General features: G+C 35.0%; 1 protein-coding gene across 1 annotated transcript in view; it reads left to right on the forward strand.

The window, feature by feature from the left end:
• Window positions 1–26,938, forward strand: part of LOC142226223 (putative G-protein coupled receptor CG31760) — a 289,440-nt gene that overhangs the window by 152,955 nt on the left and 109,547 nt on the right. The window contains exons 3-4 of the mRNA XM_075296111.1: window positions 1,544–2,333; window positions 15,679–15,865. Of these exons, the coding sequence (XP_075152226.1) occupies window positions 2,112–2,333; window positions 15,679–15,865 (409 nt within the window). The 5' untranslated portion in view covers window positions 1,544–2,111. The remainder of the gene's footprint in view (window positions 1–1,543; window positions 2,334–15,678; window positions 15,866–26,938) is intronic.

Below are 26,938 nucleotides of genomic sequence, written 5' to 3' on the forward strand. Positions count from 1 at the left end.
CTACTAATTGTACTCCTAGTGCAAAATTTCAACCAAATTGGGGTAAAACTCTGGCTTCTGGGACCGTATTAGTCCATATCGGGCGAAAGATATATATGGGAGCTAAATCGAAATCTGAACCGACTTCAATAAAATTTGGCACAATTGACTATAGTATTAATTGTTCTTCTTGTGCAAAATTTTCGGCTAATTGGGGTAAAACTCTGGCTTCTGGGGCCATATAAGTCCATATCGTGCAAAATATATATATGGGAGCTATATCTAAATCTCAACCGATTTCTTCCAAAATCAATAGGGTTCTATTCTGAGCCAAAACACATACTTCTGCCAAATTTGAAGTCGATTGGACTAAAACTGCGACCTAGACTTTGATTACAAAAACGTGTTCACGGACAGACGGACATGGCTATATCGACTCAGGAGCCCACCCTGAGCATTTTTGCCAAAGACACCATGTGTCTATCTCGTCTCCTTCTGGGTGTTGCAAACATATGCACTAACTTATAATACCCTGTTCCACAGTGTGGCGCATGGTATAAAAACTATCAAAATAACTACGTAAAACAAATATTTAGCAAATTCTATTTGTATATAGTTAAACTACTCACCTTGAGTATAAGAACTCATATTTACGTATTCTTTTTTTATAAAAATATTCATTTAAAAAACACTTTTTAATTTTACCAAAATTGCACTACTTTACTCTTGTTACCACCAATTAAAAGTTTTATCAACATTAACGGCTGTTTGTGCATAAGCAGGGTTGCCAATAGTAACAACTTATTTTGATTGTCTTCTATCAATATGTTCGTTACCACATCTAGAAAATATTAAAAATTTAAAGTTGAAAATCTGACTTTTTGCCGCTAAAATCGCGATTTGAGCTACAGTGCAAAGTTACACAGGTTTATTTTGTTAGACATAAAGTGAAACAAATTGCGATTGTCACTTTCAATTACATTGAAAAATAATATGGTCCACCTTTCAGAAGTTTTACTGTATATGCTAATCAGTTGGCCCAAATCGGTCCACAATTATATATAGACCCCATGTAAATCTTCCCCCAGATTGAAATTTTGCTCTTTGATTACCGTGCGAATATTGGTTTATATTGTTTATAAACAATATTACCATATAAACTGAATACCTATGTTACACCCATAGGTATAAACGATTTTGGAACGTCATTTTTCCATTGGACGTTTATGTTAGTATTATGCTCTCGTTTATTTCGATTCAGCCCAATTTGGAATCACTGCTCTTCTGCAGAGAACTAAATAAAAATATTTTGTTTTTCGATGTAGCTAGACACTGTAATACTTCCCCATCTTAATAAGAAATCGAATGCTATGAGAGCAATATGAAATATTTTCCTCCATCCATCATCCTTTACAAGTGAAATTAAACCGTTCATAATAAGTGTTGCATTGAACCATTAAAGTTGTTTCAAACTAAAAGCTACTTGAAGCTACATAATTCTGAAAGTTTGTTTACTAAAACTAACCGCCAACCATTTCGTGTTCTCTTCCCCCTCTACTTACAGGTGAATATTTTCTATTCTTCAACAACGTCCTTATGAACGATAGCAATTACAATGCTATGCTCGCTATCAATATGGCTGCCCTGAGCCATACCACTTGCCAGACCGTCAACAGCAGACCATCAACAGTTAGTACTACACCAACAAGTTCGTTAAGGACTTCAACTGAGGGCCATTACGCAAAAACAAAATCAACAACAACAGTCAATGCCATTATTAACAGCACTGACAAACCGGACATAGAAACTAAAAACAACTACAGCAAATACTTGAGCAAGTGGAAAACGGCAACGGAAACAGGAAATTACCTCACAGTTGGCCTCCACCTCCACCACAGTAGTATCACAACGAGGAAATCAACAAGTTCGCGTAGCCACCACATACTTAAAAAAATTAAGCGGGCAAATTGCATTAAGCCTGTCTTGTTGTTAACTTTACCGTCATCATCGCAAACGTCCTCATCATCAACATCGTTATTGCCCACATTGTCGTCGACTTTGTTGTTGCAATCGGCAGCAACGGCTTTATTGGATTTACGAGAGGCAGAGCAACGCACCCATAGATTTCAAACATGTTGTGTCATTTAAGTTTTGTAATCCTTGTCGTTAGCATAGTGCAATTGCAATTTGATTGCGGTAGAGCTCATTTTGTTGCCAACTTAACAACGGTCGGCAGTACCCATACTCCAGCAACATCATCCGTGCCAACGACAGCAACCGCCATTTCCAGTAGTAGTACAGCAATATCTTTGGATAACATCGTTCGTATTGGAGATGGAAATATCATAACCAGGGTAAGTATACAGCAAAGATTAATCACACAAATGCAATTGGGATTAAGGGAATTCTGGTGTAGGGTGTGATGATTTGATGAGTATTCTTGGGCTATTTCCGCACTATTATAGGAAGCGTTTCTTGTGCTGTGATTATCGGCAAAGTGTAATAACATTCTTATCCAATCATCTAACAAAAGGTGAGATACAATATAGCTTAGGTTAGATTAGGTATAGTGTAAGCCCGATATTTCAGGCTCACTTAGACTATACAGTCAATTACGATACCACTTATGGTGAAATTCTCTCTTATCACTGAGTGCTGGCCGATTCTATGGCAAGGGACCTCCTTTTTATAGCTGAGTCCGAACGGCGTTTCACATTGCAGTAAAAACACTTAGAGGTGCTTTGAAACACTCAGAAAAATCACTAGCATTACTGAGAGGGGATAATCCACCGCTGAAAAACTTTTTAGCGTTTGGTCGAAACTGGATTTGAACCCACGACCCTGTTCACGCAAGATGGGCATGCAACCATAATATATCGAAATATTGGTCTCAGACCCCATAGAGGTATATATTCTGGATCAATGCGAAATTCAGAGTCGATCTAGCGAAGTCCGCCCATCTGTCCGTCTGCCCACGATAACATCCGAATGAAACAAGCTATCGGCTTGAAACTTAACGCAAGTAGTTGTTATTGATGCAGGTCAAATAGTATTGCAAATGTGCTATATTGGTACAGCCCTGCCCAGATTTAACTTCCGGAGCCTTTGCACTAATAGAAATAATTACGTTCCAAAATCGTTAACGGACGGTAACAAAATAAAACGGGAACGTTCACGAAAAACCAAAACGAAATGTTCATGGTTTCGTCCACATGCGTTCAAGATTTCATGAACGGCTTTCATTTTTTTCTTTGGCCATGAAAAGTCTGAAAATATTCCTTAGACGTTCGTTAGACGACAACCCCGTCTGTGGTGCAATATGCTAAGGTGACTATTAATGCGTATAGAGCAGACAATCCAGGTTCGAGTCACGGTTGCAGGATTTTTTTATTTAATTCGTGACCATTACGATTTCAGATCATGAACGCCGGTTATTGTTTTGACAACGCATGGTGTCATTTTATAGTTGTCAGATTGACACCGTCTGTCCTCCGTTTGACACCTTATATGTGTGTTGTTACACTTTCATGAACGGATCGTTTTGAAACGTGCACGCCGTTTATCCGATTCGGTAGATATTTGGTTAGTGATCTAATTGTGTGGCTTAAAAATTTTTGCAAAAAGTTGTCCATGTCGGTCCGTCATTACATACATACAAACCGATCCGCAGCTTCCTTGAGATGCATATTTCTTCTTAACACTCTAGAAGACAATATTAAGAAAATATTAAAATACTTTGAAGTTGGGTCTGAATTTGGAAATTTTACTCGTTTTTAAGGGGAAAAAGCAGGAGATAAAAGTAGAAAAAACGATTAAATTCACACGAATAAACTTGGTTCACGTATTCAAAACTCTAATTTAAACAAGTAAGTAAAGTAGAATTCGGGCGGGGCCGACTATATCATACCCTAAACCACACTTGCTGAATTAGTAAACATAAGCATTTGTGGGGTAACATTGATATAGGTATGGGAGATAAACCGCATTTCCATATTCAAGAAAATTGAAGGGTACATGCTTATGGGTGCTTTGTCTCAATCTGACTAAAGCTCATCGTCATTCCCAAACATTCCCAAACAATTTTCCCTACAATATTTTTCGTTAAATTTAAACAAACTTTACAAAACAAAAATGGTTATAAGTACTTTATTATCTTAAAACATGAATATGCAACGTATAAAATTTATTTTTTATACCCTCCACCATAGGATGGGGGGTATATTAACTTTGTCCTTCCGTTTGTAACACATCGAAATATTGCTCTAAGACCCCATAAAGTATATATATTCTGGGTCGTGGTAAAATTCTGAGTCGATCTGAGCATGTCCGTCCGTCCGTCCGTCCGTCCGTCCGTCTGCTGAAATTACGCTAACTTCCGGTAGAAACAAGCTATTGACTTGAAACTTTGCACAAGTAGTTTTTATTGACGTAGGTCGGATGGTATTGCATATAAACGGACCCCCAAATTTGGCTTGCGAATCCTCTAAAGAAGCAAATTTCAACCGATCCGGCTGAAATTTGGTACATGGTGTTCTAACAACCATGCAAAAATTGGTCCACATCGGTCAATAATTATATATAGCCACCATATAAACCGATCCCCCGATTTGGCTTACGGAGTCTCTAAGAGAAGCAAATTTCATCCGATCCGGCTGAAATTTGGTACATGGTGTTAACATATGTCTATAACAACCAAGCAAAAATTGGTCCACATTGGTCCATAATTATATATAGCCCCCATATAAACCGATCACCAGATTTGACCTCCGGAGCCTCTTGGAAGACCAAAATTCATCTGATTCAGTTGAAATTTGGTACGTGGTGTTAATATATGGCCTCAAACACCCATGCAAAAATTGGTCGAAATCGGTCCATAGTTATATATAGGCCTTATATAAACCGATCCCCAGATTTTACCTCCGGAGCCTCTTGGAAGAGCAAAATTCATTCGATTCGGTTGAAATTTGGTACCTGAAGTTAGTATATGGTATCCAACAACAATTCAGGAATTGGTTCATATCAGTCCATAATTATATATAGCCCCCATATAAACCGATCCCCAGATTTGACCTCCGGTGCCTTTTGGTGAAGCAAAATTCATCCGATCTGGTTGAAATTTGGTACGTGGTGGTAGTCAGCGTTGCCAATTTAGCTTTTTTCCCGCTAGATTTGGCTTTTTTTGAAGACGTTTAGCGGGAAAAAAATGCATTTAGCTTTTAGCTTTTTTCTGGCTTTTTTCATTACCCTTTTAGCTATTTTTGGCTTTTTTATTTTCGACATGTTCCTATTGAAATATGAAATAATTCGAAGCTCAATTGAAGCATTAATAATTATTCCAGCCATTATCCGGGCATTTTTGGAGCAAATACACCTTGTTGTAAAGTTTTATCCTCGTATTCGTAAAAGTTATCGTAAACTTTAAATCTACTATTACCATACAAATTCCTTATATAAACTGTCAGTAAATTATTAGAAATATTAGCATTTGACTCGTTTATCCTTTTTATGTTATTATAATATTCTAAATTTATTATGATATTACTAAACTAAAATAGTAGATGTGAATTGCTTTGTACACTAAAAAAACATTGTCGTGAGGCCAAAGATTTCATGTCCTTAAAATACGTCCGCGAATTTTGGTTATAATAGCATTTGTGAATTTCATGTCCTTAAAATACGAACGCGAATTTTGGTTATAATAGCATTTGTGAATTTCTCTTATATAAACTTTTTTCCTTGTCCAAAAGCCGATAAAGTCGTTTTGTCCTTATAGTTAATTGATTTAACTTAAAAGTGGGTATCTTTACATGAAAGAAGGCTAGGGTCAATTCTACAAAATTCTTAAAATTAATGAAATAGTCTTTAAATTTGTGGAGTTTTTGTATCTTGACCACAAACCAAAATAGGGCTCAAAAATAGAAGAGGGTTTTCAACATTTTATTTTAAAAACGTATACATAGAATAATTTCTACTTAGAGTCTGAATTTGGAAATTTAAGTTTTCGTTAGCACGTTTTTAAAGCACTGTGGTAGTTCATTAATAAAAAGCTGAAAAAACGAATAAGTTCAAATTTGACTCGGAATCAATACCAAAATCATTAGTGTTCAAAATCTTTGGAACCGAACATAGAAATAATATAATAATAATAAATAAAATAATAATAATAAAGTTTTGAATGTGGTATTATTTTTTTAACATAAAAATATGCAATAAAAAAATTCGTAGTGATAGGATCAAAAAATCTGCTATTTATTAAAGGAATGGATTTACATTTACGAAAATTGGACAACAATAGGTTTGTAGGGAAATTTTTGAATAAAAGTTATTCAGTATAAACTTGCAAGATAGTTAGAATGGGTTTTATTCTCTTGGGAAATATTAGGAGAAGTGTACTCGTTCACGAATTTATCATTAATTTAGTTAAAATGAAATATGTTGATATTTTCGAATGCAGTTCTATGTGACATTGTGCAATATATCGCACATTTGACTTGTTGATGATTAACCAGCTGATAATTGCAAGTTTACTGGGAAAAATGTTTTTACTAGGAAATATAAACGAAGGACTTCCAGTAAAAATTTGTGATAGTAATCCAAATGTATCGAGTACGCAAACAGAGCTAATATGACTTAGATTTTCTTACGGTCTCACAGAAATGGAAATAAAATGAATACAATTAAAATAATATGCATTTTATGTGAAATAAAGCCTTTAAGTTTGTTAAATTTCAATCAAAAATGTGACTTTTGATACAAAAAAATTTAGCTTTTTTTCTAGCTATTTTTTAAAATTTTTTAGCTTTTTTTGGCTAGTTTTTTGGACAAATCTAGCGGTTTTTGGTGAAACAATTCTGGCAACGCTGGTGTTAGTATATGATATTTAACAACTATGCCAAAAGTGGTCCATATCAGTCCATAATCGTATATAGCCCCCATATAAACCGATCCCGAGGTTTGGTTTTGGAGCCTCTTGGAGGAGCAAATTTCATACGAGTCAATTGAAATTTGGAACATATATGGCCGTTAAGAACCATGCCTAACTAGGTACATATCGGTCTATAGTTATATATAGCCCTCAGATAAATCGATCCCCAATCACACAAAAATTGGTCCATATCAAGTTCATAATTGTATATAGCCCCCATATAAGCGACTCCCATATTTCAATTTTGGCTCTCTACGTATTGTCTAATATATACCACGTATGGAATAACTCGCAAATTTAGAAAACGATGTTAAGAAGTTTTAAGATACCACAACCCAAGTAATTCGATTGTCGATGACAGTCTTTCGTAGAAGTTTCTACGCAACCCATGGTGGAGGGTACATAAGATTTGGCCTGGGCGAACTTACGACCGTATATACTTGTGTCTTGTTAAATCTCTATAAAAATAAAATTTTGGAAAAAGTTTCTAAAAAAAGTTTCTTTTTCTATAGAAATAAAATCTTGACTATAAATTATATAGAAATAAAATTTTGAGAAAAAATTCCATAGAAATAAAATTTTGAGAAAAATTTTTTATAGAAATAATATTTTGAAAAAAATTGCTATAAAAATACAATTTTGACAAAATTTTCTATAGAAATAAAATGTTGACAAAATTTTCTACAGGAATAAAGTTTTGACAAAAAATTCTATAGAAATATTTTTTTTGGTAGATTTGTGGTAATTTGTGGTAATCTTCAAATTTTGTTAGATTTTTTTTGGCACGAGTGGTAAATGTCGTTAAAGATCAAGCCTTGCCGGCTTCTAATTTCCTCCTCTAGAGCCACCAAAATGTAAACATTATTACAAATTGTGTTGAGTGAAAATGTCCCTACATTGTGGTCCAACGTGCCTACAAGGCGCTAAATATTAGAAAAACCCTATATATAGGAGTTAGTATGCCCCTAATATTGAGCCTATTATTAAAACGAGAAAATCGTTCAATTAGTGAGGGTAATAAATCCAAATTTGTAAAAATCGAGCAATAGTCTTATGTAAGAGCTACAAGTACGTATAAATACGATTTGAAATTTGAGTAGCATTGGTTAATAAATAAGAGTACTATGGCCAAATTTGGGAAAATCGAGCGATGCATATATATGGAAGCTACATCTAACTCTGAACTAATTTGCATAATATTTTGCGGGTTTGATTAATACCACAAAAGGTTACCTTGTGCAAGATTTGAGTAAGATCAGTAAAGAAATGAGACCTGTATGGTCAAACATAAGGTTATTAGGGGCGAATTTTTTAAAATCGGGCGATACATATATGGGAGCTATATCTTAATCTGAACCGATTTCGATGAAATTTTGCACATATAGTTAGTACTATAGATGACTGGATCTAGCCAACTTTGAGTAAGATCGGTTAATAAATAAAGGTTATATGGCCAAATTTTGGAAAATCGGGCTATACATATATATGGGAGCTATATCTAAATCTGAACCGATTTCGATGATTTTTCGCACATATAGTTAGTGCTATAGAATATTACATTTAGCCAACTTTGAGTAAGATTGGTTGATAAATAAAGGTTTTGTGGCCAAATTTGGGAAAATCGGGCGATACATATATATGAGAGCTTTATCTAAATCTGAACCGATTTGGATGAAATTTTGCAGACTTGAAGGGCAATGAAAAAGATTACCTTTTGCCAAATTTGGTGACGATCCGTTTAAAAAAATGCGCAACGTCACCCCATTTGTCGAAATCGGGCGATACATATATATGATACATATATAAATTTGATCCGATTTCTTCCAAATTCAATAGCGTTCGTCTTGTGCCCAAAAAACTCCCTGTATCAAATTTCATCAAAATCGGTTATTACGACCGGAATCCTGTGAACAACAAATACATGGACAGACGGACGGACACCAAGCGCTAGATCGACTCAGGAGGTGATTCTGAGTCGATCGGTATATATTTTATGAGGTCTAAAATCAATATTTCTGGTAGCCACATTTTTTGGCAGATCAAACTTACCACTATGTGGTTTAGGGTATAAAGAGAATTGTCTCTTAGATGTATAATTACTCCAACTATGCTTCTTTGGCTCGGAAGCAATATCAAAACCCTTGCTGTAAAGATAAAATCTTTGGAACCGGCAAGCTGTTTTTTTTTTCAGTGTACGCATAAATTTTTTATTTGAAAGTTTTGAGTCAAGAATTTCAGAGAAATTTCCTGGCTCCGTGTAGATGATGTGCGTAAGCAGGCAGATTATTATAATCCCATCCTAAATCTCATACAGCGAACGGTAGAAATTGCTTTGGAACAGATTCAATCCTAGTAATAAAAATTTTTAAAAGGGAGACAATAATATTGAAGCTTACTCCATATGAGGGCAAATCAAGCTTGTGAAAAGTCAGATAGAGATCATAGAGGCAGTATATACGGCCAGGCCGAAGCTTATGAACCCTCCACCATGGATTGCGCAGAAACTTCTACTGAAGCCTAATACATTTTTGGCTCGAGTGGCAACCATGATTATGAACCGATATGGACCAATTTTTGTGTGACTAATTTTTGTGTACTAACACCACGTTGCAAATTTCAACCGGATCGGACGAATTTTGCTCCTCCAAGAGGCTCCGGAGGAGGCTATATATAATTATGGACCGATATGGACCAATTCTTGCATGGTTGTTAGAGACCATATACTAACACCACGTACCAAATGAATTTTGCTCCTCTAAGAGGCTCCGGAGGTCAAATCTGGGGATCGGCTTATATGGGGGCTATATGTAATTATCGACCGATATGGACCAATTTCTGCACGGTTGTTAGAGACCACATACTAACACCATGTACCGAATTTCAGCCGGATCGGATGAAATTTGCTTCTCTTAGAGCAATCGCAAGCCAAATTTGGGGGGTCCGTTTATATGGGGGCTATACGTAAAAGTGGACCGATATGGACCAATTGTTGCATGGTTGTTAGAGACCATATACTAACACCATGTACCAAATTTCAGCCGGATCGGATGAAATTTGCTTCTCTTAGAGCAGTCGCAAGCCAAATTTGGGGGTCCGTTTATATGGGGGCTAAACGTAAAAGTGGACCGATATGGCCCATTTGCAATACCATCCGACCTACATCAATAACAACTACTTGTGCCAAGTTTCAAGTCGATAGCTTGTTTCGTTCGGAAGTTAGCGTGATTTCAACAGACGGACGGACGGACATGCTCAGATCGATTCAGAATTTGACCACGACCCAGTATATATATACTTTTTGGGGTCTTAGAGCAATATTTCGATGTGTTACAAACGGAATGACAAAGTTAATATACCCCCATCCTATGGTGGAGGGTATAATAAAACCCCCCACATTAATTTGGATTTTTTAATTGGATGTGTTGTGTCCTAGTAGTTGGTATATCTCATCTAACTCTCCACCTTCTGAAATCAATTTCCACTAGCATCTGAAATAGAACGTGTGAATGTTAGTATAGCATAAATTAGGCAAACAATAAGCTTTCATATTTTTAAGGCAGATAATCTGTTTTAAATCCACCTTTTACGAAATTTAGCCAATTCAACTTCCCCGCAAATTCACAATACGTTTTTGAAGACAGTATTCTTTTCCTGCTTACATTCAGTAAACAATTGAACTGCTATTTTGTTTAAATTATTTTCATGCAAACAACGGCTTTCCATTTGCTATGTAATGGAGTATAATCAATAATCCTTTTTAAGCTTAATTGTGAAATGTAGCCTTCATCATCCTGGTATTGCTGGTACCATTATGTATTGCAAAGTCGAAGAACAAAAGAAATCCCAGAGAAAACATATCAACGTATCCACTATTTGTGGTCTCCATTGCGGACAGATGAAACGGAAGCATACAATTTATAGGAGTAAAGTATGGAGGAAGTGATTGTACACAAACAGTAGGAAATGAAAGCCATTAAAGGTCAAATGGTATAATTAAATGAACTTAAAAGGAAAAAATATAGCTGCTTATTGTAACCGCCTTCAGTGGCCACAACACCACCACACTTACAGGCTATAAATATTCGTTAGGCTACACAGGAAGACGTGTTCACTTGAAATTCAGGAACTGATCTACTTTTTTAATGATTTTATTCAAGATATTATATTCTTGAAACGGCTCCAATTACATTACACACTATTCTTGGATTAATTTCTACACCAGACATTGATGATTATTGATAGGGTTACGTATAGTGGAAGCCCGTTGTTTAGGCGCACTTGGTGTGAACTCTCTCTCTCTCTCTCTCTCTCTCTCTCTCTTATCAATGTGTGATCCCGTTTCTATGTATAGCTCAATGGCAACGACCTATTCATAGTCGAACGGTGTTTCATATTAAAGTGAAAACTCTTGGGGAATCTTTGAAACTCTCTGAAATACCACTAGCATTACTGAGAAGGGAGAATTCACGGCTGAAAAACGTATTTGGCGTTTTTGTTCGGAACTGCGATTGAGTCCATGACCCATGCTAACCATTGCACCACGATGGCTTCCATGTCTCTCTCTCTCTCTCTCTCTCTCTCTCTCTCTCTCTCTGGAAGTTGTCAATTGTCTTGTGACGTTCTGAACCGAACTAGTTCCAATGAATGATTCACCAAATGGCGAAATTCGAATTTTGTGAACAATGGGATAAAAACTGAGATATCTCGATGCGCAAGAATTCAAATCCGGGTATCGGTCTATCAGCAATGCTGGTAACATTTCGGAGTGTTTCAAATCTTCTCCAAGTGGTTTCACCGCATTGTTGGACTCGGGTATAAAAAGAAGCTCTCTTGTCATTAAGCTTAATATAGAATCGGGCAGCACTCCTTGATAAGAGAGAAGTTCACCACTTATGGTCAGGGTTGGCCTGTCACAAACTGTGACTTTTGCGACGGTATAATACGTATGTCGCAAAAGTCGTAAACCTACTGTAAAAAACCTAATTTTGAATAGAAGAAATCCTGAACATTTTTTAATTTAGTTTGACAGCATTCGCTGTGAGTTTCTGCAGAAATTTGTGAAAGTTTTCCCACGGTCAAGCCTATTTTCTTAGGTGGTATCGAAATTCCCGTTGGTGGGTGTGCAAAATACCTTGGGGTTATATTGGACAGGAGACTAAACTTAAAGGTAAGTAAGGACGAGAAAATCCACGGTTACCCTGTACTCGTGCAAAAGCCAAATGTGGGGACTGAAACCGAAAATTGTGAACATTCCTAAGAATTGAAACTTCTTCGCACATACAATCGTCTTGCATATCATCGAATTCGCTGCCTAGCTGACGCGACTAAAGTATTTTGAGTTTGCGACTTTTGTTACTTTTTCTACATTTACGACGTGTATGTGACGTTTACAACTTTGCGACAGTCACAAACCTAAAAAAGTTTGATACAGACCATCTCTGCTTATGGTATCACAATGGACTGAATAGTCTAAGTGAGCTTGAAATAACCGGCTGTCACTATACCACACCTAAACTAACCTTTATCAAACATGGACCTGTTTTCGGAAGGTTCAAGCGTGGTTTACTTTGGGTTTATTGAACTGCCCGAAATTATTCTTATAATTGGTTGATAGTTTTGCTGCAAGTAGGGGATGCTGATGAGGAATGTGGTAATTCCGAAACGTGCGTCCAACCAACCATCTTGCAGTCTGTAGGGCTTTGCCCAAATAAATTTGACAACAACTCTTGTCCTCTGTTGGTTAAGCTACACTAGTTTAGTCAATGCATGGTTTTAAGCTGAAATCAAAAACAACAACAAAATTTTATTTCTTTAAGATATTTTGTCAATATTTAATTTTTATAGGAAATTTTGTCAAAATTTTATTCCTTAGGAATTTTTTTTAAAATTTTATTTCAATTCTGAATTTTATTTCTATAGAAAATATTGTCAACGAAATAAAATTGTATTTGTATAGAAAATTTTATTTTTATATATAGAAATTTGAAGTAGCTCTTGGAGAGGAAGATTTAGATTCGACCAAAACATTAAGAATTCTACCAATCTACGAATCATTAAAAAATCTACTACTGTTGGTAGAATTCTACCAACTGTGGTAACCGTGTTCGATACACGTCTTTGTGGGTCTCACAATTTTATTTTTTAGACAAGTAGGATAAAATCGCGGTTTCTAAAAGGTCATGAAATAAATAGATATAGGTGTCTAGATGCTCATGAAACCACACCATCTTTAAATTTAAATCAAAATATTTGATTGAAGTTTTAATCGTAGCGAATTAAATAATAAACTGCTACAATTAATTTTTCAATCAAATCAAAAATTGAAGTCATTAAGAAATTGATTGACATTTTTAGGTTTTAACTAAAACATTAATTAAACCAATTGAAATTTTAATTGGGAATTATTATACCCTCCACCATGGGATGGGGTATATTAACTTTGTCATTCCGTTTGTAACACATCGAAATATTGCTCTAAGACCCCATAAAGTATATATATATTCTGGGTCGTGGGGAAATTCTGAATCGATCTGACCATGTCCGTCTGTTGAAATCACGCTAACTTCCGAACGAAACAAACTTGAAACTTGGCACAAGTACTTGTTATTGATGCAGGTCAGATGGTATTGCAAATGGGCCATATCGGTCCACTTTTACGTATAGCCCCCATATAAACGGACCCCCAAATTTGGCTTGCGATTGCTCTAAGAGAAGCAATCGCAAGCCGATCCGGCTGAAATTTAGTACATGGTGTTAGAATATGGTCTATAACAACCATGCAAAAATTGGTTCACATCGGTCCATAATTACATATAGCCACCATATAAACCGATCCCCCGATTTGGCTTGCGGAGCCTCTAAGAGAAGCAAATTTCATCCGATCCGGCTGAAATTTGATACGTGGTGTTAGTATATGGTCTATAATAACCATGCAAAAATTGGTCCACATCGGTCCATAATTATATATAGCCACCATATAAACCGATCCCCCGATTTGGCTTGCGGAGCCTCTAAGAGAAGCAAATTTCATCCGATCCGGCTGAAATTTGATACATGGTGTTAGTATATGGTCTATAACAACCATGCAAAAATTGGTCCACATCGGTCCATAATTATATATAGCCCCCATATAAACCGATCCCCCGATTTGGCTTGCGGAGCCTTTAAGAGAAGCAAATTTCATCCGATCCGTCTGAAATTTGGTATATGGTGTTAGTATATGGTCTCTAATGGCCATGCACAAATTGGTCCACATCGGTCCATAATTATATATAGCCCCCATATAAACCGATCAGAAGATTTTACCTCCGGAGCCTCTTGGAAGACCAAAATTCATCTGATTCAGTTGATATTTGGTACGTGGTATTAATATACGGCCTCAAACACCCATGCAAAAATTGGTCTAAATCGGTCAATAATTATATATAGGTCCCATATAAACCGATCCCCAGATTTGACCTCCGGAGCCCCTTGGAAGCACAAAATTCATCCGATACGGTTGAAATTTGGTACGTGATGTTAGTATATCGTATCCACCAACCATGCAGGAATTGGTTCATATCAGTCCATAATTATATATAGCCCCCATATAAACCGATCCCCAGATTTGACCTCCTGTGCCTTTTGGAAGAGCAAAATTCATCCGATCTGATTGAAATTTGGTACGTGGTGGTAGTATATGATATTTAACAACCATGCCAAAAGTGATCCATATCAGTCCATAATCATATATAGCCCCCATATAAACCTATCCCGAGATTTGATTTTGGAGCATCTTGGAGGAGCAAGTTTCATCCGAGTTGAAATTTGGTACATTGTGCTAGTATATGGCCGTTAACAACCATGCCTAACTAGGTCCATATCGGTCTATAGTTATATATAGCCCTCAGATAAATCGATCCCTAATCACACAAAAATTGGTCCATATCAAGTTCATAATTCTACATAGCCCCCATATAAGCGACCCCCATATTTCAAATTCCATGTCGATTCGTAATTTTTGTAAACTTACCCATACATAACTTTTTTTGTCTAATATGTACCACGTATGGACTAACTCACAATGTAGAAAACGATGTTAAGAAGTTTTAAGATACCAAAACCACGTAGATACCAAAAACCGTAGAAGTTTCTACGCAATCCATGGTGGAGGGTACATAAGATTCGGCTTGGCCGAACTTGCGGCCGTATATACTTGTTTTTTTAATATAATTTTAATTGGCATAATTAATATTTTAATTTCAACTTTCAATAATTTTCTTAACTCTCTTTTTTAATTTGATTCAAAAATTAATTGTATTAGCTATTTTTTAAATTGACTGCGTTTTCAACTTCGATTAACTTTCAAATAAAGTTATTAAATACTGTGTCCAAATTTTCTTTATGTGTATTTAAAACCTCTAAGGCACTTCGATTGTGCCATATATCAGATTAACACGTTGTTATTGTCATGCCAATTCATCATTTCTCAATGACCATCGATACTGAGTTGGTCTATAGCCACAGAGTAAAGTTTCCATTTTAATGCAATATTTTCTTGGATTGGTATCTTGTGCGAGCTACATGATAATTTATCATAAAGAGCAATTAAGATAATTGCTAAGAAAATGTTGAAGAAAGAAACTTTTATTGGCATTTCCACAACAACTTTGGCGTTGGTACCGAGGAAAACCCACAAGGAGACAAGAACAAAATGACAAATTGAGTATTGAACGATGTGTGAAATTTCTTATCCTTAATTCTTAAAATTTCATTTTTCTTTACTGTCATTACAGGATGCCATACAACAGTCATTGGTGACAGTCCATGACATTGCCACCGAGAATTTGGGCACGTTGTGTATTTCAACACTTTATCGTCCTCTTCAGGTGCCCATTAATTCCGAACGTTATGAGAGTTCGAGACAGAAGGCTGATCTGGTAGCATCGATACTGCAAGAAGTTGGTATAATACGACATGGAGGTAAGTGAAATCTTTTAAAGGCAAGGGAGTACATATAAGGGAGAACATTATTTCGGATACACTCAAAGACAAAAGCATGTAAAGTAAGCCAACTCATTCATATTATCTTAGAATGAAACTTTTACATTCGCACATTGAAAAAAAAATATTGTCGTTAGGCCAAAGATTTCGTGTTCTTAACATACGAATGCGAATTGTGCTTAGCATTGAAGACGCATTTCTCTGATATAAAGTTTTTTTCCTTATTTTTTTTAACGAAATTTCTCCTGCACGTCTTAAATTCATCCTTACTTCAATTCTCCGTTTCTTTGGCTCGGAATCTATACCAAAATCGTAAGTGTAAAGACAAAATCTTTCGAATCGGGTATGCTTCTTTTTGAGTATGCACCATGAAATTACTTTAAAAAAACAACACAATCGAATTACTTGGAGTAACGCATGACGATGGCTAGATATCTTAGAACTTCTTAACGTTTTCTTTTAAATTGTAAGAGCCTATGTTCCACAAAAAAGGCAGATTACATGTCTATATAAGTCAATTATGTTCTTAATCGGCGTATATAGAAGTCTACAAATAATTATTAACTGATATGAACCGGATCGAATGACATTGTTCCTCCACGAGGTTCTAGAAGTCAAGCTTTGGGGTCGGTTTATATGGGAGTTATAGATAAATATCAACCGATATTGATCAATTTTTGCATGATTAGTAGAAAGCATACCAAATTTCAACCGGATCGGATGAAATTCCATTCTCTAAAAGTCTCAAGAAATAAAATCTGGGAATTGATATGGACCAATTTTTTTCATGGCTATTAGAGGCCATAGACTATCACAACTTACCATATTTCAACTGGATTGGACGAAATTTGCTTCATCAAGAGGCTCCTCAATCGGTTTATATAGGGGCTTTATATAATTATGGACCGATATGAACTATTTTTGCATGGTGGTTGGATGCCCCATAATACCCAAATTTCTCCTGGATTACATGAAATTTGCTCCTCCAAGGGGCTCTGCACGCCAAATCCAGGGATCGGTTTATATGGGCGCTATACCTAAAAGTTGTCCAATATGGCCCGTTTCAATACCCTCTGTCCTACACCAATAGCAACTGCAGGTGCCAAGTTTCACGTCGATAACTCGTTTCGTTCGGAAGTTAGCGTAATTTTAACAAACGGACGGACGGAGTTAAAAACAATTGCGTTTATTTACCAATCGACCATCTTCAAATTTAACACAAAGTAATTTTTATAGTACACTTTAAGTATTTTCAAATCGGTTCAGATTTTGGTACCGCTCATTTGATATATTACTCGTACTAATGGAACGACCCCTCATTTTTTATACCCTTCACCAATTTCTGAGTGTTTCTAAGTGGTTTCACTGCAATGTGGAACGCCGTTCGGCCTCGCCTATAAAAAGGTGGTCCCCTGTCACTGAGCTTAACATGGAATCGGGCAGCACTCAGTGATAAGAGAGAAGTTCACCACTGGTGTATTACAATGGAGTGAATAGTCTAACTGAGCCTGATACATCGGACTGCCTCCTAACCTAACCTAACCTACCCTTCACCACTACTGTGGCATAGGGTATAAGTTTGTGCATTTGTATGTAACGCTAAGGAGGACGGATCGCTTTTGAATTAAATTCTGAGTCGATTTAGCACTGTCCGTCCATCTGTCTGTTGATGTATTGTTGTGTGCAAATTACAGCTCGCAATTTAAACCCGATCGTCCTCAAAATTGGCATAGGATTTTACTTTGACTCAAAGATGAACGCTATTGATTCTGGGAAAAAATTTCTTCAAATTAAGATATAGCTGTCAACCGATTTGGATATCATGAACGATCTTCTTCAAATCACGTGCATCCGAACAAGGCCGTAGCCAGGATTTTAATTCGGGGGGGTTCAACTTTAAAAAAAAAATATTCATATAATCTCATGTGAAGAAAATTTTATTTATGCATAGGTATGTATACAATATTTTTATACCCTAAACTACATAGGGGTTATTATACCCTAAACCACGTAGTGGTTACGGTATAATAAGTTTGATCTGCCAAAAAATGTACCTACCAGAAATATTTATTTTAGACCCCATAAAATATATACCGATCGACTCAGAATCACCTCCTGAGTCGATCTAGCTCTTGGTGTCCGTCCGTCTGTCCTTGTATTTGTTGTTCACAGGATTCCGGTCGCAATTATTGACCGATTTTGATGAAATTTGGTACAGGGAGTTTTTTGGCACAAGGACGAACGCTATTGAATTTGGAAGAAATCGGATCAAATTTAGATATAGCTCCCATATATGTATCGCCTGATTTCGACAAATTCGGTCACGTTGTGCTTTTTCAAATGGATCGTCACCAAATTTGGCAAAAGGTTATCTTCTTTACCGCCCTTCAAGTCTGCAAAAATTCATCCAAATCGGTTCAGATTTAGATATAGCTCTCATATATATGTATCGCCCGATTTTCCCAAATTTGGCCACAAAACCCTAATTTATCAACCGATCTTACTCAAAGTTAGCTAAATGTAATCTTCCATAGCATTAACTATATGTGCAAAAAATCATCGAAATCGGTTCAGATTTAGCTATAGCTCCCATATATATGTACCGCCCGATTTTTCTAAATTCGGCCATAAAACCCTTATTTATCAACCGATCTTACTCAAAGTTGGCTAAATGTAATCTTCTATAGCACTACTTATATATGTGCGAAATATCATCGAAATCGGTTCAGATTTAGATATAGCTCGCATATATATAGCCCGATTTTCTCAAATTTGGCCATAGAACCCTTATTTACTAACCGATCTTACTCAAAGTTGGCTACATCCAGTCCACTATAGTACTAACGGTATGTGCAAAATTTCATCAAAATCGGTTCAGATGTAGATATAGCTCCCATATATTTATCGCCCGGTTTTGAAAAATTCGCCCCTAATAACTTTATTTTTTACCGTAGAGGCCTCATTTCTTAACTGATCTTTCTCAAATTTTGCACAAGATAACCTTTTGTGATAATAATCAAACCCGCAAAATATTATGCAAATTGGTTCAGATTTAAATATAGCTTTCATATATATGCATAAATCAATGACTTCTTCAGTCGGCACATTTATTCGGCGATGAACCGACATTAATGCCAATCCTTTGAGTCTACTCTCGCTAGTGAAATTTCTTAGATACGTCTTTAATCTCTTCATTGTTGAAAATGAACGTTCGGATGAGCACGTAGTAACTGCAGGGATGGAAAATGCTGTACTATAGTACTTTTTTCAAACCTTTTTCACTCCGGTCAGTACCGTAGTACCCCCGCGAATGATTTAGTACCTTTTGTGTAGACATTTTTGAGTCGATATCAGATTTATGGTACAATAGCTTTGACAAAATATTTTAATATTTTGAGAAAGTCTTTATCAACCTTATTTGCTAATAGTCTTTTACAAATATGGAAAAAAAGACATGTTCATGTGGGAAGAAAATCTCGATTTTGTAAGACATGGTCAAAAACAGGATTTTATTGAACTTCAAGAAAGTTTTAGTCGAAAAAAGTATGAAAATGTTGCCAAAATGTTATTTCTATATAAAATTTTTGCAAAAGTTTATTTTTATAGAAAATTATGTCAACATTTTATTTCAATTGAAAATTTTGTAAAAATTTTATTTCTATAGGAAATTTTTGCAAAATTTTATTTCTATAGAAAATTTTGTCAAAATTTTATTTTCTTTAAAATTCAGTCTCTTGACAATAATCTTTCCGCTCAAAAAATACCTTTTTTGTACTTTCTTAAAAATTGTATTTTCCATCCCTGAGTAACTGGCAAAGTGGCCAAAAATTTTTAAAAGAATATGCACGTTTGGAAATATCTCTTTATTGCTTCCATCGCTGAATTAGGCAGGTTTTTTCGCAGATTTTGCGCCATTTCATTTACACTTGTGTGTTTGGCTGTTTCGTTGTTGTTGCTATGGCCAAACAAAGCGAGTCATGTTCACAAAAAGAACAATAAACACATATAAAAAGCAGAAATACATTTTCCAAAAACCAAATTTGTGGTGCGAGAACAAAAACAATTTGTTTTTTTTTTTACCGTCGTTTGACGGGCTTTTCAACTAGTATTCTATGATTTGTGCAAGTTTTATAGGTAAGCATTTTTCAAAATAAAACCTCCAGCTTTTCTTCAACATCTTCGATAAGATTTTTCTATGCAGCTAAAAATATATATTTATTTATATAAAAATATTCATTCATTTCGGGGGGGGTTTGATCCCCCTCATCCCCCCCCCTGAATACGGCCTTGCATCCGAATGTTTGTGGTCCTATAAAACATGCAAAATATCAGCCAAATCGTTTCATATTGATTTGTTCCAAATTTTACACAAGGAGTAGAACTGATGGCATCGCCAAGCAATGCAAATAGGGTTGACATTGGTTCAGATTTAAATATAGCTCCTAAATATATCTCTCGCCCCATAGGTGTTTATAAGGCCCACTGGCCAAAATTTCGGTTCATATTTAGTTAGAAAAGTTTACAAAGGAAACAATTATATTTTATTCATGGTATATATACGAACTTAAGTCTGTATATACTTGTTTTTATTCGATTTGCTTAATATTGCAAATCTACTTGTATTTCAAGTTCATAAAAAGATGTGCCAAATTTTATATACATCGGTCCATATTTTATTATAAGTTTCAATTTAGAGAAGAATGTTAAGAAAATTTAAGATACCCTGCCATCGGCAACCACAACCCAAGTAATTCGATTGTGGACGACAGTCTTTAGTAGAACATTGTACACAATCCATAATGAAAGGCCGAACTTTCAGCTTGTTATGGTTTCAACCATTTCTCGTATTTTTCTATCATAGAATCCCTATGGTGATACAATGCTAAAAGTTTTATTTGGATAACTTTGAGAATTATTATACTCTGTAAATAGAGCTAAACCTCTTCTTACGTCTTCATTCATAGAAAAGGTGAATACACGAGTGATGAGTTTTGTTGTTGTGCTATCATGAAAAGACCATCTATAAAGCCTGTTGATCATTCTTTTTTACCTATGGGGTGTCCAAACTATTTTCCAACACGTGTGAAGCCATGTGACTGTCGTTGTCACAGCAATATTGAATTGTTAATGGATGGTTCTACAATTTGTTGTCCTCTTAAAGAGATTTCACATGGTTCTTCTATTCCTTAAGCGAATGCGGGCGAGGGGTGTTCACCCAATCATCCTTAGTTGTGCTATGGTTTACACGTGCCTACATTAGTTCATAAACACTAAGGAATAGCGAATTGTGTTTGTGGTTAATAGCAATTCTCTTGTGGAATTGTTGGATTCTCCGTCAGCCTCAATCATGTTATTTATCCATAGTTGTATTTTGCATTTTATTGTTACGTAAAATTGGATGATTTAGAGAGGAATGGAATGGTTTTTGTTGATACTCATTGTGGCAAATTCCAATGGATAGTGTTTGAAGCAATACCATTATTGAATAGAATGGAATTCGTTTAATCTTTTGAGGATGCAATAAATAAAAGGTTACCATTTACCTTAGGTGATATTGCTAACATCATTCGCAGATATGTGACTAAGACACCACACAATGGATAACAAATTATCCTGTTAGCGATAAACAAACAGAATTTCTCCAATTACTTGGGTCGTGTGCTACTCCATCTGGAGTATATTTTAGAGAAGTCTATAAAATCCTATGGTGCACAGTGGTTCAATATCGCTTTTTTGGAAATAATTCTGCAACTTTTGAACGGATAAAGATATTTACATAATTTCTTTGTGTGGTGCAATGGATAGTATACCCGCCTTGCATACTATCCCGCCTTGCATACTATCCATTGCGCCTTGCATACTATCCATTGCACCACCAAAAAGTTTTTCAGCGGTGGACTATCCCACCTCAGTAATGCTTGTGACATTTCTGAGGGTTTCAAAGCTTCTCTAAGTGGTTTCACTGCAATGTGGAACGCCGTTCGGACTCGGCTATAAAAAGGAGGTCCCTTGTCATTGAGTTTAACATGGAATCGGGCAGCACTCAGTGATAAGAGAGAAGTTCACCAATGTGGTATCACAATGGACTGAATAGTCTAAGTGAGCCTGATACATCGGGCTGCCACCTAACCTAACATGTGTGAAAGCTGAGGTATTTTTCTCTAAGTTTACAAGTTTGGGGGTCCCACACCGAAAGAATTGTCTTTGTTAATTTTACGAAGAATTCTTCATTAACTATTCTTCGTGAATTCTTCATTAAAACAACAAAATTTTCATTCATTTTCGTTTATTCTACATTAACTTTTCGTGCTTTTAACGAAACTTTCTTCAAATGTCATGACTTTTGTGAAGATTTCTTTCCGAATTTATGAATATATTACGCAAAATTGCGTTAAAATTTCTTCATAAAAAGTACGAAACATTTTCTTTAAATTAACGAAGAAGTTTCATTGAAGTTGTAAAATTTCCGTTCGCGACATAAAATTGTCTTTGATAATGTGCTTGAGTGTCTATTAGAGGTGTGCACGTGACCAGGGCTGTGGAGCCGGAGTCGGAGTCTGAAGATTTTGCTGGAGTCGGAGTCGTAAAAATTTTGCTCGACTCCGACTCCGGCTAAACCACTTCACATTTTTGTAACTAAGCAAGTTTTTACCCAAATTAATTTCCATTGCGTTATTCATTCGATCAATGTATAGCATGATAGTAAATGAAAATCAACTTCCAATTACGGCTATCTTTTTATGTTTCCTAGAATGTTAGACTAGCAGATGGGCTGAATCGATCCATTTTAATGCCCATATCAATTTATTTGAAATATTTCGAAGAATCGAAATTATTTTTTTTTTAATTTTATTTTAAGGCCATATAAAAACATGTGGAATATTGACAGAAAAATTTTTCAAAGTTGTTTTCTATAGCAAATTTTGTCAAAATTTTATTTCTATAAAAAATTTATTCAACATTTTATTACTATAGAAATATTTTTTTCTATAGAAAATTTAGTCAAAATTTTATTTCTATAGAAAATTGAGTCAAAATTTTGTTTCTATAGAATATGTTGCAAAATTTTATTTCTATTGATAATTTTATTTCTATAAAAATTTAAGGCAAAATTTTATTTCTATATAAAATTTTGTCAAAATTTTATAGTAATAGATTTTTTTATTAGAAAATTTGGTCAAAATTTTATTTGTATAGAAAATTTTGCAAAATTTCGTTTGTTACACAATTTTTTTTTTTAATTGTATTTCTATTGATAATTTTTTCAAACTTTTATTTCTATAAAAAATTTTGCCAAATTTTATTTCTATAAAAATTTTATTCAAAATTTTATTTCTATAGAAAATTTAGTCAAAATTTTGTTTCTGTAGAAAATTTTGCAAAAATTTTATTTCTATTTTATATAGATATATATTTTATTTACTAGACAAAAATTTTTCCAAAATTGTATGCTCACTGATACTCACTGCTGAGTCGAAAACTTGTAGAAATGACTCAAATTTTCAAATTTTTCAATGAATGAATCATAAATGCATTTTTGCGAAATTGTCTAAACAATTATAAATATTTCCCAAATATTGCCCGAGATTTTGTAGAAGTCTGATTTGAGATTTTATCAAAATGTAGATCTAAATACAAAGTTGTGCAGAGTATATTATAACCGGCCCGCCCGACTTTACACTTTCCTTGCATTTTTATTTTTTGTTAAAATTATGTTACGTCCCATAACGTTAGATTTAAATTTTAAGTACATAGATTTTGTAGAAGTATATACAATTTTGTCTAAATCAATTCAGATTCAAATTCATGCATATGGGAATATAAACCTTTATATAGCTCGCAACAAATTTAAAGGATTTGAGATAGTATCAATAATTTTGGTCCACAAATACATATACTGTTGGTATCTTCTCATATAATGATGGGTATTTATATCATTATTTTATTTATTAAACATTGCCCTAAATTTGAAATATAGAGTTCAATTGGCATCTAATGTGAAATTAAGACCTTTTTTTGCACACATAAATAAATACGATACTTTATATCGATCCACTTACGGTACCCCCACAATAGAACTACAAAGTAGTGGTATTAAAATGAGATTTAGTTATATTACCCGGAGTCGACTCCGGAGTCGGAGTCGAGCTGATGAAAAATGCTGGAGTCGGAGTCGAGCAAAATTGGCTTGACTCTACAGCCCTGGATGTGACACGAAATTGTCGTGAATCACGAGACATTTCGCGACTCAAGCGTGAGTCGTGAGTCACCCTTATGGCAACAGCGTGAGTGTGCGTGAGCGTGAATAACAAGCCAAAAGTCGTGTGTGAGTTTAAGTCACGAAAATAATTTCTTCGTGAGTGTGCGTGAGTAACGAATTTCGGAAAAAATACGCTCACGAAAAATCCCGCCCAAGGACATAAAACGCTTACGAGATGAATTCGTTTACAATTTTAGTGACACCTGGGATGTTAAGTGTTTAATAACGCTCTCGATTTTAATCATGCTCATGTTTTCAAACACGTCCCTAAGGTAAATTAGTCATAAAATTATTTGTGAGTCACGACATTTTTCATGAGTCACGATATTTTTCGTGAGTCACGGTATTTTTCATGAATCACTACATTTCGTGCGTGAGTGTGCGAGAGTACAAATGTTTGCGTGAGTCCTACCAAACAATATCGTGTGTGAGTAAGATTTTTCCGTCGTGAGCGTAATTAAAATATTACTCACGTGCACACCTCTAATGTCTATACAACTTCTCATTTGGGTGATAGCATGCTATGAATAAAATTGAAGAAATAAAACTAAAAATTATCCAAAAACTTAAGATGTGAAGTAGTGATGACATTTTTCAAGCTTGTTACTACAACCAAATGCACTTTGGACTATATTTTTTAAGTTCGAACATTTTTCAAAAAAGTAGGAAAGTTTTTCATAAAAAGTACGAAACATTTTCATAAAAAGTACGAAACATTTTCATAAAAAGTACGAACATTTTTCTTAAAAGTACCAATTTTTTCTTTCTTCGTAAAAAGTACGAAATATTTCGTACTTTTAATGAAAACTTTACAACCAAAGAAACTTTTCATTAAAAGTACGAAATACCAATGAAAAACTTCGTACTTTTAATGCAATTTTTCTTTCTTTTTAAGAAGAGAATTCTTTCAGTGCACGGGCTGACCTGTAGTCGTTGAAATCCGCAATTATGAACCGATTTTCATTATGAACCAATACAAGTGCCATACAAGTGAAGTAACACCGCATTTTGTCAGTATACTATAAGGCCCAAACTTAGAGAAAAACTTCTTAGCTTTTACACAAAGAAAAAAATATGTAGACATATTTATGCGTTCAAAGTTGCAGAATTATTTCCTCTGCGTGGTGGAGGGTATTACAAATACGTCTTGTATATTTTGTTCATATCGGTCCCTAATTATGTATAGGTCCCATATAAACTAACCCCAAATTTGACTTCTGGAGAAGAAAAGTTCATCCGATCCCGTTGAATTTTGCTAATAATTAACTAACTAACTTGCCACTTCATAATTAACTAACTTCTTAATTATCTAACTGCCATTAGAACCCTAGTAATTCGATTGTGCATGAAGTCTTTAGAGGAACTTTGTACGCAATCCGTGGGAAGAGTCCATAAAATTGGTTCTAGTCTTATTCCACCGAGTTTCAAGACAACCGATTTGAAATTAGGATAAAAAGGTCCTATACATGTATGTGAATAGCTAAAATCATACACTCGAAAAACAAGTTCACTTGGAATGAAATTGTAATTGGATCCGTCCATTTTCTAAGGTCTCTATAAAGACCGATTTCACTTCTTGTGGGTATAGCAGGCGGACGACTGATCATGAAAATTGCTTGAAACTGAATGTGAAATTTCCAGATTTTACTTTCCGTAATCATTTAAATAATGGCGGTAAAATTTACAGATTCTAGATTTCACGGTATTTCACGCGTTATTTCATCATTTTCTTGCACACTCAAACAAAATTGGTGCTTATAAATCCAGAATCTGATCTAGTCTTCATAGGTAGAATATTTCAAATTTTTCTTCGAGAAACGTACTGGTTGAACTGATCTGCTTGGGAGAATAGCTGCCATCAAACCCCCCTCAAATTCTATTTATTATCAAGCAACCCGCTACGACGAAGTGTTTTCAAAGGAAGCTATTATCCCTTATACTACACCGCATATCTTACTGTTCGAATATAATTAACAATTTCTATAACTCAGTGAATTAATTGGTAACATATGCTGAATTCATGCTGAGTAGTAAGAACTTTTAATTGTAATCCAAAAGTAAGAAATTCGGTGATGAAACATACGACCCAATACCCAACGTATTATAAGGGTTATATTTGATTTATGGTGGTGGGTATTTGAGATTCGGCCCGCCAAACTGTATAAACACCCTCAAAAAAAAATCGCTTCTGTAACATATACTCCCAAACATATTTTGCTTAAGTGTTTAATAACGCTCTCGATTTTAATCATGCTCATGTTTTCAAACACGTCCCTAAGGTAAATTAGTCATAAAATTATTTGTGAGTCACGACATTTTTCATGAGTCACGATATTTTTCGTGAGTCACGGTATTTTTCGTGAATCACGACATTTCGTCCGTGAGTGTGCGAGAGTACAAATGTGTGCGTGAGTCCTACCAAACAATATCGTGTGTGAGTAAGATTTTTCCGTCGTGAGCGTAATTAAAATATTACTCACGTGCACACCTCTAATGTCTATACAACTTCTCATTTGGGTTATAGCATGCTATGAATAAAATTGAAGAAATAAAACTAAAAATTATCCAAAAACTTAAGATGTAAAGTAGTGATGACATTTTTCAAGCTTATTACTACAACCAAATGCACTTTGGACTATATTTTTTTAAGTTCGAACATTTTTCAAAAAAGTAGGAAAGTTTTTCATAAAAAGTACGAAACATTTTCATAAAAAGTACGAACATTTTTCTTAAATGTACCAATTTTTTCTTTCTTCGTAAAAAGTACGAAATATTTCGTACTTTTAATGAAA

Source organism: Haematobia irritans, chromosome 2, assembly GCF_050003625.1.
Source record: "Haematobia irritans isolate KBUSLIRL chromosome 2, ASM5000362v1, whole genome shotgun sequence".
NCBI lineage: Eukaryota > Metazoa > Arthropoda > Insecta > Diptera > Muscidae > Haematobia > Haematobia irritans.